Below are 13,982 nucleotides of genomic sequence, written 5' to 3'. Positions count from 1 at the left end.
GAAGAGCTGTTTTTATATTAGTATTACAACAGTGGAATACCAAGAGGAATTGAGTTTGATACTCTGTAAATTCTCTTTGTTTTTGTTGACAGCACAGCTTTGCTCTCAAGGCCACATTCAGATTACTGGTTTGTTTCAAATACTTACAATAAATATGTAAAAGATAAATAGAGAGTATTTTTGCCTGCAGGTGTGCTCTGTAACCTAAACGGAGACGACACGGACACCAGTCGGTGTGAAATCTCCGAGGGAAGTCTAGGTTGGGGAGAGTCGTCTACTCCCACCACCCCCCTACCCCCGTCGACATTTGAATAATGTATGAGGATCTGGAGACATCACTTAGAGATGCTGCCAATATCAGCCAGGGCCTTGCCCACCCGGTCGGCTGCTGCCCTTTAGCACAACCTTTAGAAGGTGGATTCCCCGAATGCAAGACGCATTTGTTTTCTAAAATACCCAAATGATGATTAAAATTAAGCTACAAAAATGCAAGAAGTCTGAGAGAGGCAAACATAGTCTTGATTTATTGTGACGGTTTACAAGGATACTTATATTGTTTTGAAAGGCGTGCCAATGGGTCAACACCTTGTAACGGCTCACCTTGTTGACCTGTTAGTGCAATGAATGACAAAAAGTTTTTATTTTCTTTACACACAAAAACAAAGAAAGAAAGAAAAAAATCTCCCACATAATTGTTTTCCCGTTTTGCATTTTTAAACGTTCACATAAATCCCTTCTCCAAATTTTTTTTAAATGTCTGTAATTCTTTTTTTTTTGCCTTCACAGGGCAGTCATTGGCTCTCATACAAAATTTTACCCCAAAGTAATAGTTGCAAATAAACAAACAAAAAATAAACCCATTAACCTTTTAAATGTTCACAATTATGAATATCACAAGCAGAACCAGAAATCCATTCTCTTCATCTGCACTGGGCAAATGTAACATTTTATTTCTATTACAGAGCACAAATGATTATTTTAGTAATATTAAATTTAGTTTAATTCTGGGACTTAAGAGTAAATTTTGATTCTGTGACGTCACACGCTTCCCAGGACTTCCGGCTTGCCACTCTGGAGATGCTGGCGTAAAGGAGCATACGTTTTTTTCTACTTTTGTTTAGCTTTTATTGGCTACAGTGATGCGATTAGGAACATGCAAGGAATTACACAGCCTCTGATTTTATTGTAATGGACCTTACCAAGCTCCGCCCAGAAACGCCCCCTAAAATCCCACGTGGCTGCATGGCTCACGAACAAAGCCTCGCGGAGCTTAGTTTCTATGTGTAAACATGGCGTCTTTCACTTCGATTGACCCTCTACAGAGTATTTCTGAGTGAATTAGTGTAGCATTTCTGCCGGATTTTCACAAAATATCAGCCACGACAATGGACAGGGGAACCAACAAGTTCATATCATCTTTTTTGGACGACATAAAGATGTTTGAGCCACGCGATGCCTCCAACATTGTGCGCGTCAAAGCGAAATGCTACCGATCATGAGGAAAACAGCAGATCCTCACACCCTCAGCATAAATATAGCTGTGGACAAGATCACTGATGCCTATTGTCCTTGCAAGGCTGGGTAAGTTCATGGTTTTGAGGGTTACTTTCGAAATCAGTGATATCTGTTGTTGGCAAACAACAACAGAACAGGATGAGTGTGCCTAGGCCTGACGCACTGTACTGGGTGCTAGCGTGGCTAACACGATTACAATTTAGTAAAAAAGCCTTTTCAGGTAAAATAAAATCTTTAATGTGTGTCAGATACGGTACACATTGCATATTGATCTGTTCAGCTAACGTAAGACTGTGTAACAGACAGGCTTCAAGGTGTAGAAGTTGTATCGGTACTGCCATTATGCTGTACTTAGCTAAAAGGTTTTCATAATGGATGTATTAATTATTGACTTTCTTTTTGTCATTCACTAAACACAAAGAAAGCAAAGCAATAATACTTACACCAGCACACACTCCTTTGTTCTTATTGATCCTACGACGGTTGAGCTGCAAATGCGGTCGTGCACAAGGATAGCATACATGCAGTTAGTACGCATTAAGAAGTCCAACCGTCAGTGGAGTTGTCAGTTCAGCATACAAGTTATGACGAAAATAAGTCATTAAATTGTTTATAATATCATATAATATGATAACTAGATAAATATACATGCGTTGTCGTGGTTTCAAAGTGTATTTAAAGCAGGTCTGGCTGCAGCTGCAGTCAACTACAACACACGCCCGTGTAAAACTCATTAACCTACTTAACCGCTAAGTCAGGATGCCATACAGCTGTTCATAACAAAGTGTATGATGATCTACGGCATGATTCTATGTTGGTGATTAAATAAAATCAAATGGTAATGACCTGATGTCAGTGATTGTGACAGAAAACAGATTTTCAGTCACAATCATACAGGAAGTGAAAAGCAATGTGATTGAAAGAGAAAGCAACGATTTCACCCGAAATTGTTGTCGTGTAAATGGGGCAAAGGGCGTGAGTGGTTTAGAGTTGATCGCCTGTTCGGGTTGTTTTACCTTTTTTACCTTTGCTGTGGGTCATTACAGCCGCTGTAGTTTCTGAACGTTCAATAAACGACCAGCTTGGACTAATTACCTCGTTCTTTGTGAGTATAGTAAACAACAAACATCAAACACGGTAGATATGTTTCATTAAGTATTTAACAAACAAATGGCTTCTACCGCAATAATTATTTGAAATTAAATTAATTGTCTAATATAAAAAATAGTTTGGTGCTGTCGGTGTAACGCGTTACTCGTTACGAGTAACTTGTTACAACGAGTAACTTGTACTTCGTTATAACAAAGTACTTCGTTACCACTGGTTAAGTTAAAAGCTCATCTTCGGAAGTTGGGATATTTTCCTCCAGCAGGTTCCAGAGGAATCACCTCAAACCAGATGTTGGACTGGATTTTATTTCACTGTCATTTGTGAATGTTAGCTTCTCATTTTCAACAGTGAAGCTACAAAGGTTGAAAAAGGTTATCATTTTGGAGAAAGCCTCATCAACATCAATATCTCCACTAAATAAGAGGCAAAAAAAATTGTTTGATAAATTAAAAGCCTCTCAGATGCTGAACCGTTACAACAAAGTACAAGTACTTTGTTACTGTACTTAAGTAAATTTTTTGTGTATCTGTACTTAAGTAGATTTAATAATGGATACTTTTACTCCACTACATTTGACAGTAAGTATCTGTACTTTCTACTTCACTACATTTCTACAAAACTGTCGCGTTACTCGTTACATCCAAGTCGCGTTGCGCTTTTTGACGGTTAAAATGTGAAGTTCAGGGTCTTAAGGTGGCGCCGTAAAATCCAAGCAATAATGTGACTTATGTGCCTGTTGTCACCCATCGCCTCCACTTTTACTCGCATGCGGAGCTCCAGACATGCGCGGTGGTTTCCTCTGAGCGGGAGAAGATGTCTGTCTGATCGTCAGTAATATAATAGCGCTGCAAAAATCATAAGATATGGTGACATTTAAAATAAGCAGCGCTTCGCTTTCACAGACGTTGGGGACTTAGTCCAACTTTTAGCGTCACTAATTTATGTCTAAATTAAGGTGAATTCATGGTTCCTTTTTCCATATAATGTAACCAGTAGTGCTTATGATTAAAAAAATAATAATTATGTGATCGGTATCAGTGATCGGCCCTCATGGGTGATCGGAATTGGCAGGATAAAACATGATCGGCATATATATATATATATATATATATATATATATATATATATATATATATATATATATATATATATATATATTTTTTTTTTGTCATAGTACCCCCTAAGAATTTAAAACTACTTTCACCCCGGTATATATATATATATATATATATATATATATATATTTTTTTTTTTAGAATAATTGTATCTGAAGCCTTGAAATTGGCCTCTGTCTCTTTAAATCTTGCCACAATACAGTAATAGTAATTGCATTTTTTAGATTAAGTAAAACATTTTATAAATACAAAAAAAATTTTTGAAAACCATTTTAGAAGAAAAAAAAATACTTGAAACTGTCATTGAGAAGAATTATATAATCTGCTGTCAGAAAATCTGTGCCTGACACCTCAACATTATAATGGTCAGCCACAATAAGCAGATCCGCTTTCTTACATTTGTCCAATTTTACCCAAGAAGGTGAACGTACAAAGTCATCAAGGGAAAATCCCTTCTCCATAATTCCCCAGTGCCCAAAATACAACTGCTAATCAGAAAAACAAACACTTACCAAACAGAACGAGAGAAGACACAGAACAAAACACCAATTCAGATTGGGAGTAGTTTAAACGGACGAGCCCCCAATTCATGTTACGACCAGTCTAGGGGGAGCCAGGTCGCAACATGAAGGATCCATCCTCCTCTGATCTCAACAACCGACACAAACAAATTTGATCAGTTGATAATTATTTATTTTAAAAAGATGTATTTGATAAAGATGTTCCCACTGGAGTACTTGACTTCAGAGTGAGCTATCGCCGAAAACAACAAACAAAAGGAAACTACCTAAATAGTAACAGAAACTTACCTAATCGAAAGCAAATAAACCAAAAGACAAAAACTTACCTTCCTAACTAAGAAAAACATGAGAAAACTAAGGAAACATAAACGGCAGCTCACTCCTACACTCCAGAACTCCAACACAGACAGACAAACAAAGAAAAGGGGTGTGGCCGGTGGAGATAAGTCGAGGATGGAACACAGGAAGTCCGCTTCAGCAGCCTTTATATCCGTCACCTCCGGAAAGCAGCCAATAGGACATCTCCGTCGTCTTCTTTGAACCAATCAGGGACGGGCACCTGCACACTCATCATTTAATAATTGACTTTACGCCGTCAGTCGTAACACTGACCAACACAGATTTACACAAACGTGTTGAAATATTTAACTCATACGTGTTATAATGTTATGTTCATTTTAACACATCGTGTGTTAAAATGAACACAAAATGTGCATTAAAGGTAATACATTTTTGTGTTTTTCAACATATCTTTTTTAAGAGAGTTGGTCCTCGCACCCTGCTGTGCCAGGCCATTATCCCCAAGGGCCGCTGACTCCCAAGTGCGGCTTTCAGCCTTGGTGATATATTACCAGCTGAACTGTCTGCAATGGCCATCAGCTAAGCCGAGCTGCATTCAGCCTTAAAGTTTGTTTTCATTCAAACTTCAGTAGTTTTCTAGTTGTTCTGTTGAGGTAGTGACATCAGTTTGTGACATCACGCAAATTGATGTCACAAAGAGTGATGCATTGATGTCACAAGGCTGCAGTCTTGAATTCTACGGTCTTACAAACAAATTAAGGAAAACGTTGAACAGTTTTTGGATTTCTCGATACATAAAAAGGATAAAAATGAGTGAGCATAGTAAGGCGTCATTTTCTTATCCGGAAAATGAGAAAATTAACTCAGTTAGTGAACCATTAACGAGACAGGCAGAGAAGCTCTTTGGAATCTTAAAAAAAGTCAGCATGGTGTCCAATAACAGACAGGCTCCATCGAAAGAAAATGAGAAGATGATTCAAGTTAGGAATGTAGAGCTTCCTGTATCTGACAAAGACAAGCTGCTTCTGGAGAAAGATGTGGAATTAAAAAAATTAACCAACAAAATCAGAATTTTAATGGAGGATAATACCACACTGGAAAAAGAGAAGACCGCTCTGGAGCAGAATATAACTGTCTTGGATCAGAAAATCACCACCCTGGAGCAGGAAAACACCACACTGGAGAAGGAGAAGACTGCTCTGGAGCAGAAAAGCAACATCTTGGAGCAGAAAAACACTGCCCTGGAGCAGGAAAACACCACACTGGAAAAGGAGAAGACTGCTATGGAGCAGAAAATCACCACCCTGGAGCAGGAAAACACCACAATGGAGAAGGAGAAGACTGCTATGGAGCAGAAAATCACCACCCTGGAGCAGGACAACATCTCACTGGAGAAGGAGAAGACTGCTCTGGAGCAGAAAAGCAACATCTTGGAGCAGAAAAACACTGCCCTGGAGCAGGAAAACACCACAATGGAGAAGGAGAAGACTGCTCTGGAGCAGAAAAGCAACATCTTGGAGCAGATAAACACTGCCCTGGAGCAGATAATCACTGCCCTGGAGAAGAAAAACACAGCTCTGAAGGTAAAAAGCTCTGAAGGTAAAAAGCATCACTCTGGAGCAGAAGAGCAGAAAAGTTCATTGGAGCAAATGAACACCACCTTGGAGCAGAAAAACACTGCCCTTGGCCAAAAACTCACCACCCTGGAGCAGAAAAACACCACACTGGAGAAGGAAAAGACTGCTATGGAGCAGAAAAGCAACATCTTGGAGCAGATCAACACTGCCCTAGAGCAGAAAAACACCGCCCTGGAGCAGGAAAACACCACACTGGAAAAGGAGAAGATTGCTATGGAGCAGAAAATCACCACCCTGGAGCAGGACAACACCTCACTGGAGAAGGAGAAGACTGCTCTGGAGCAGAAAAGCAACATCTTGGAGCAGAAAAACACTGCCCTGGAGCAGGAAAACACCATAATGGAGAAGGAGAAGACTGCTCTGGAGCAGAAAAGCAACATCTTGGAGCAGATAAACACTGCCCTGGAGCAGAAAAACACAGCTCTGAAGGTAAAAAGCTCTGGAGGTAAAAAGCATCACTCTGGAGCAGAAAAGCAGAAAAGTTCATTGGAGCAAATGAACACCACCTTGGAGCAGAAAAACACTGCCCTTGGCCAAAAACTCACCACCCTGGAGCAGAAAAACACCACACTGGAGAAGGAAAAGACTGCTATGGAGCAGAAAAGCAACATCTTGGAGCAGATCAACACTGCCCTGGAGCAGAAAAACACTGTCCTGGAGCAGGAAAACACAGCCCTGAAGGTCAAAAGCATCACTCTGGAGCAGAAAAGCACTGTCTTGCAGCAAATGAACACTTCCTTGGAGCAGGAAAAGACCATCCTAGAGAAGAAAGGCACTGTCTATAAGCAGTTAAACACCACCCTCAGTCAGAAAAACATCATCCTGAATAAGGAAAAAAATACAATGAAGCAGGAGAACACCGCCCTGAGGCAGAAAATCACCGGCTTGGAGCAGGAAAAAAGCGCCCTGAAGCAAAAAACCACCACCTTGGAGCAGGACAACACCACCTTAAAGAAGGAAAAGACCACTCTGGAGCAGAAAATCACCACCTTGGAGCAGGACATCACCACCTTGGAGGAGAAAACCGCCGTCTTGGAGCAGATAAACACTGCCCTGGAGCAGGAAAACACTGCCCTGGAGCAGGAAAACACTGCCCTGGAGCAGGAAAACACTGCCCTGGAGCAGGAAAACACTGCCCTGAAGGTAAGAAGCATCGCTTTGGAGCAGAAAAGTACTTACGTGGAGGAAATGAACACCGCCTTGGAGGAGGAACACACTACCTTGGAGAAGAAAGGCACCATCTTTGAGCGTATATACAAAACCTGCAGCTTGAAGTGGAACAGTTGAAGAAAACGCTGAGGGACACAGAGAAGCAGCAGAAATAGCAGCCAGTAGTAAGTCACCACCAGATGTGTGGTTGGAGCCTTCTCCACTCACTTTTGAAAATACAATAAGCAATATACTTCTCCAACGCTTCATAGCAAGTCCCGTTGGTCTCCTTTCTGACTTCCAGGGCTTGGTAGCGAGTCCTGTCGGTCTCCTGCCCGACTTCCAGGGTTTCATAGTAGAGTTTGCATGTTCTCCCCATGCATGCGTGGGTTCTCTCCGGGTACTCCGGCTTCCTCCCAAAGTCCAAAAGCATGACTGTTAGACACTTGACGATCCTACCCATCCTAACATGACTGTTAGACACCTGACGATCCTACCCATCCTAACATGACTGTTAGGCACCCTGTCTGACTTCCAGGGCTTCATAGCGAGTCCTGTCGGTCTCCTGCCCGACCTCCAACGCTTCATAGCGAGTCCCGTTGGCCTACGGGCTAACTTCTAGAGCTTCATAGCGAGTCCTGTCGGTCTCCCGGCTGACCTCCAGGGCTTCATAGTAGAGTTTGCATGTTCTCCCCATACATGCGTGGGTTCTCTCCGGGTACTCCGGCTTCCTCCCAAAGTCCAAAAGCATGACTGTTAGGCACCTGACGATCCTACCCATGGGATCACCAATCACATCATTAATCACGTGTTTTGCGGCTGTTTCAGACCAGCCACAAAAGCAGTCACCTGTATTCAGACGTGTGGTCGGACACCACACATCTGAATACAGGTGAATACAGCATTTTCAAAAGTGTAGTCACTTTTGAAAGTGTGACTACACTTTTGAAAATGCAATAAGCAATATACTTCTCCAGGGCTTCATAGCGAGTCCTGTCGGTCTCCTGCCCGACCTCCAACGCTTCATAGCTAGTCTCGTTGGTCTCCGGTCTGACCTCCAGGGCTTCATAATTAGTCCTGTTGGTCTCCTATCTGACTTCCAGGGTTTCATAGTAACTGCATGGAGTTTGCATGTTCTCCCATACATGCGTGGGTTCTCTCCGGGTACTCCGGCTTCCTCCCAAAGTCCAAAAGCATGACTGTTAGGCACCCTGTCTGACCTCCAGGGCTTCATAGTAACTGCATGGAGTTTGCATGTTCTCCCCATACATGCGTGGGTTCTCTCCGGGTACTCCGGCTTCCTCCCAAAATCCAAAAGCATGACTGTTAGGCACCTGACGATCCTACCCATGGGATCACTAATCACGTGTTTTGCGGCTGTTTCAGAAGCAGCCACCAGACGTCTACGACCACCAGATGTGTGGTCGGAGACTTTTTGTTTTTTACTTGTCCGCAAGAGGAGTCTTTAATCCTTGGAAAACATTCCCATATACAAGTTTTGCCCTAAATGTTATGGTTTTATAGCTATTTAAAAACAGTTGACGAGATTTAAAGGTCTATAGGACATGTTGTAGTTTTATAAAACACACTTCGTAAACAACAAATTTAGTTGTTGACCGGACATGTCCGGTATCACGTTACACGGGAGAGACTGACCTTTCAAGACATCATGTGATCGTCTTTGTAAATTCACTCCCGGGTCAGAATTTTAACTGCGTAATTTGACACCCTGCCCAGGTGGCAAAATACATGGCTGCTTGTTCAGCGCTCATCTCTTATCTAGAGAACTACGGACCAGCTCCGGCTCCAGACGAGTTTAACAGGGGGGCATCGACTTATTTTGGGGGGGCAAAATGAATCTACGTAGCTGAACATAGACAACAACATCAGTGGCCTACAGGCTACGTGTTAACAAGCTTAAGGTGCTGTATTATTAGCTAGTCATCTGTTAGCTATCATTCCTGTATCCAACAGCTTTACTCAACTCAGTCGGTTAGTTTGGGGAGAAAACTGTGTGAAGTTATTTGCGTTTTGCTGGTTTGCTGCCATGATCCTAACGCACACCTGAGCAGCAGCAGCAGGTCTCCTTCGCTCTTGCACAGGTGTAAACCCAGCGCGAGCGTCTCAGCGTTCATGTTGCTTTTGAAGGCGACTCGGACAAACAGGTTACGACTTGTTAACAACGGATTAAATTGTTTTAACTGCTGAAAAAGGTGACAGAGAACACGATATGGGAAATGCGGAAACTCCTACTGTATCAATTTGATATAGGAATAACAGACTGTTGGCCATTCCAAGGTAAAAACAATAAACAGCTTCCAGTCGGGGGCTGGGGCATGGCTGACTCTGTGGGTGGGCAATGCCTCCCAATGCCCGCCCATGCCATGGGCCCGCTACGGACACCATGAAAGCTCAAATAAGGTGTTTCAGCAAAGTTATCCCACTTTTTCCAACTGCATGCGCCCTAATCAGACGCACACAATGCGTGTTTTCTCCCAATCTATGGGAGAACGGTACCTGATGGGGAAACGCGAATCCACGTGCCTTCAAGTACAACTTTTTTTTAAACACGTGCACTTAGTTTCAAAGAACCTAGCACCAACTAGGCGCAGCGAGAGCGTTACACGTTTTCGATGTGTACCGTTACTGTGTAAACAAAGGGGGCGTTTACACGACAATGATCCAAATAAATTGAATTTTTGTTCCGTTTTATTTCATTTACATGAAAACTTTCTAATTACAATCTTGGTGTACACAGTAACAGTACACATCGTGTACTGTTACATGGTGGATTATTTAAATTTAAAGTGACAAGATAGCCTAAAACAGCTCATTGTGATAGGAGCTCAAGATGTACTGAACAGAGCAGACTAAGACCTCATTATCTAAGAATTATTTGGTATAAAAATTATGTAATTAACATGTATTGTATAGTCCGTAGATCAGGGGTGTCAAAGTCAAATGGACGGAGGGCCAAATAAAAAATTTAGCTACAAGCCGAGGGCCGGACTGATCGAATGTTCATTGAAATTTTTTTAAATGACTCATATAGTCTAGTGAACCTAATTGAACCTACTGAAAACCTAACAAATATATTCCAATATGATCAGATAAATAAAGCAATATTTTCTTATGGCTCTGTCAGTAATCTTTAATTTTCAACAGACACAACTGAAATATTTTTAAAATATAATTGGATTGAAATACAATAAAATAAAGTGCAAAAATCTATTAATCCACATATGTCAGAGTCAAGGCATTTAGATGTGTCGCCGGCGAATTACGGTACTGCAAATTTAGATGTGTCGCCGGCGACACATCTAAATTTGCAGTACCGTAATTCCGCCACACGTAGCGCTAAGTGGAAAAATTCCAACGGTTTCTGAAAGGGGAGACGTTGCACTTTCCAGCAAGTATCGGGTTAATACGGTAACTTCGCAGCTGCAGCTGCAGAGAATGTAATTAATCCGGGGGGCACTCGTTTAATAGACGGTATATTTCGGCAATAACTTGGTGGATATTGAAAGTTCCGGTTGTTATGGATACATGGGTAAGTACATCATCTCACAGAACATTTAAAGAACTACTTACAGTTCAAATAAGGAAGATATTTTTTTTCAGACGGGGTGCCGGCTTGCTGCGGTCTGCGGGCCGGTTCTAATAATAAATCAAGATCATCCCAGGGGCCGCAAAAAACCTTCTCGCGGGCCGGATGTGGCCCGCGGGCCTTGACTCTGACATATGTGCCGTAGATCTATCCTAACTTGTTCAAAGACGCATACTAGGTCACCTTTAATACTGAATTCCCAGGATGAACTCTGACTTTTATGCTCTTAGTAACCTGCGAAAGATTCTCGTTGTAACACAGAATCTGGTTGTTCCAGTAAAATATTTAATTACAAAAACACGTTTGCATAGAAATAACATGGATATGCCTTCAGCTCGTTGAGACGGTTCATCTTCTAACTGGTACACTCAAACACGAACATATCTCACCTGTTCCATCATCTCTCTTCTGGCAGCAGTGTGCCAGAAAATTAATTTTCAATTCCTCCTCTTGGGTTTCCAGTGCATTAATAGTCTTGCTCCTCTGACCTGCTTCAGCCTTACATTTCACTAAGGAGCCTCAGCTCTGCTGACCAGCTTCTGCTGGTTGTTCCAAAAAGTACCAAAGTAGACTTAAGCTCAGAGGAGATCAACCTTTTTTAGTCATGGCTCCAGAATTATAGAATAAGTTTCCATTAAATATTAGTCAGGCTTCTTCTCTTCAAAACACACTTATTTACAGTGCATTTTAATACAGTGTGAGTTGTTTTCTACTTATTATTTTACAACAGTCTTTGTAGTATGTTTTCTTCAGTTGTGAAAGTTTTTTGTGGTAAATCGAATCACATTGTTTTGTATTAAAATTAATTTTGAAAGCTTCACATGGATTCCTCCTAGCGTACCCATATTGCAAAAGCTGCAAATTGAAGTGAAGCATGGAAGTGACAGTTTTTGAGTTGACAGTCCTTTTTATTCTTTATCTCAATCCATTTTAATGTATATCTTGCACCACTGTGGACACTAATGTTTAAATACGTTCCAGTTACTTTCGTTGTTCTTAAATATCCTTACCAAGATCTTTTAATTAAAGGTGGAGCCTTTGTGTCTAAAGGTTGAAACCTTGACACAAGTCAAGGTTTCAGAAAACAATGCCTCCAAAAAATACATTCTAACTGCAACAGGTTGGTATCAGAAAACCAGTCATTTATATGACTATCATTTATATGGTTTATATAGTAAACTATATTTCATAAAATTGAATTGAACTTTACTAATTCTGCCAAGATGAGTGATCAAATATTCATCCAGAATTATCCCATGAGCTTCCTGATGGCTACAGAAAGCAAGCGGTTTCTCTGCAACTTAAAGCCTTAAATATTGATAAAGGTGTGAGTATATGATTGGGCTGGAATATGCAGCTTTGATCTTCTGAGTATTACAGAAACCACTCAGTTAGGTACCCAGTTCTCGTTTTGAAAAATCATTGAAGATGTATGTTTTACCATCATTCCGACCAGGAAAAAGAGCCATTAAAATACACTAACGAAGGCTTAAAATGATGTTAATGAATGGATGAAACAATTTGAGGGTTATTTTCTACATAAGTTCTGCAGAAATAAAATTGCTCTTGATTTTTTTTCATTGTTTTATCCATGAACACTAAACCATGTGCTAACATTCCTATGTCATGTAAGCAAAATACCATTTATGATTTTACATCTTTTTTGTCTGCAGATTTTAATCTTCTTCACAACTCAAATCAAAGAGCCGATTGAGATAAAACATTATGTAACATTATCATTTATGTTATTGCTAAGTCATATTACTACATTGTTTCTCAAGTGTGTAACGTTTGGTTTATGGGAGAGAAACATTTTTTTCTTTCGATTTTTCTAAGATTTAATTCACTTCCTGCAACTTTGCTCGGAGTTTTACATTGATGAGTATTATCTTGTTGCAAGCTGCAGCCTGGTACTTTAAGGTCAACAGCAGTGATTGCTCATGAAGATTTGATCTTTTCAGGGTTATTAGTTTGATGAACTCCTTTGCTCTTAGTTTTCTGATTGCACTTAATTAATGCATGACTTTAGGGAACCTTGAGGCGGGCTTAATTTCAGTACATTTACAATCAAAGGGAGGTTTAGATGAATCACGGCAAGGATTAATCATTTTTCATGTTTTCTTTCTCTGTTTGAAACAGATTTGTATTTATTCTTTCAATGCTGCATGGGACTTCTTTGCAGGAGTATTTGTTTGACCGATTTGTTTTAATTGGCAGGTATTTGGGTGAAAGCTGGAAAAAGCTGCTGTCTGGCATATAAACTCTAGAGAAACAGCGGAGACAAACGTCTAATAGAGCAAATTCACCAAATCCATGTAAGCCACTGACAAGGAATCTAAATGTTATCAGAGATGCAGACAGTTTGAAATGGAGCTTTTTACTGTGTGGCATCCTCTTTTCTCACGCCACATTTTGGGGGCAATGAAATCAAAGTGCAGCTGGTAAGTCATGCCTCTCAGTCATAAGCCCCCACTTTAAAGCCCTGATGTCTGTCAGTGTGCAAAAAGTGATGAAAATCCAAAACCACTTCAGGTCTATCAGAAAGCCATCCATCCTATCTTGTCTCTGTGTTTAAGTGCAGTTATGCAGCGTCTTCAGGGCCATTTGTAAAGCTTTTCAAACGACATTCAAGTAAAAGCTGTAAAGTATCCCCAGCTCCCACTCTGCCCCTTTTGAGCAGCATGTCGTTTACTCATAATATATTCAGAGCCGGCACAAGATTTCATGGGGCCCGAAGCAGAATTTGATTTAGGAAGTCCACCTGCAGTTAAGCTTATCAGTCACCAACCACAACATCATTATTAATGGTGTCGTGTTAGGCATTTAACACCACGAGTTTCATGGTTTACTAATAAGCCAACAGCGAAATTGACAATATTACAGAATGAATTTAGCTTGCGCCTTACAGTAGCTATTTTACATAATTTAATAAATAAACAGTTGCAAATGAATCTTGGAGACACGTTTATTTCTCTGGTTTACTCTTTTCTTGTGGCTGTCATGTTTTGTGCAGCTTTTCAACACAGGC

The 13,982-nt window shown here is 40.7% G+C and overlaps 1 protein-coding gene across 1 annotated transcript; it reads left to right on the top strand.

Annotated features, from left to right (window-relative positions):
* The first annotated feature begins 5,370 nt into the window (after positions 1-5,370).
* LOC106913045 (uncharacterized) lies at positions 5,371-7,485 on the top strand. The gene is made up of 2 exons (XM_088008341.1): positions 5,371-6,487; positions 6,668-7,485. The coding sequence occupies exons 1-2, from the start codon at positions 5,371-5,373 to the stop codon at positions 7,483-7,485; spliced, it is 1,935 nt and encodes a 644-aa protein (XP_087864467.1).
* Positions 7,486-13,982: the final 6,497 nt, after the last annotated feature.

The sequence above is a fragment of the Poecilia mexicana genome, unplaced genomic scaffold (genome assembly GCF_051168715.1).
Source record: "Poecilia mexicana isolate PSO_F unplaced genomic scaffold, ASM5116871v1 scaffold_2, whole genome shotgun sequence".
In the NCBI taxonomy this organism is placed as follows: Eukaryota; Metazoa; Chordata; class Actinopteri; order Cyprinodontiformes; family Poeciliidae; genus Poecilia; species Poecilia mexicana.
Note: the sequence above shows the minus strand (reverse complement) of the source record. Positions and strands in the feature narration are given on the sequence as shown.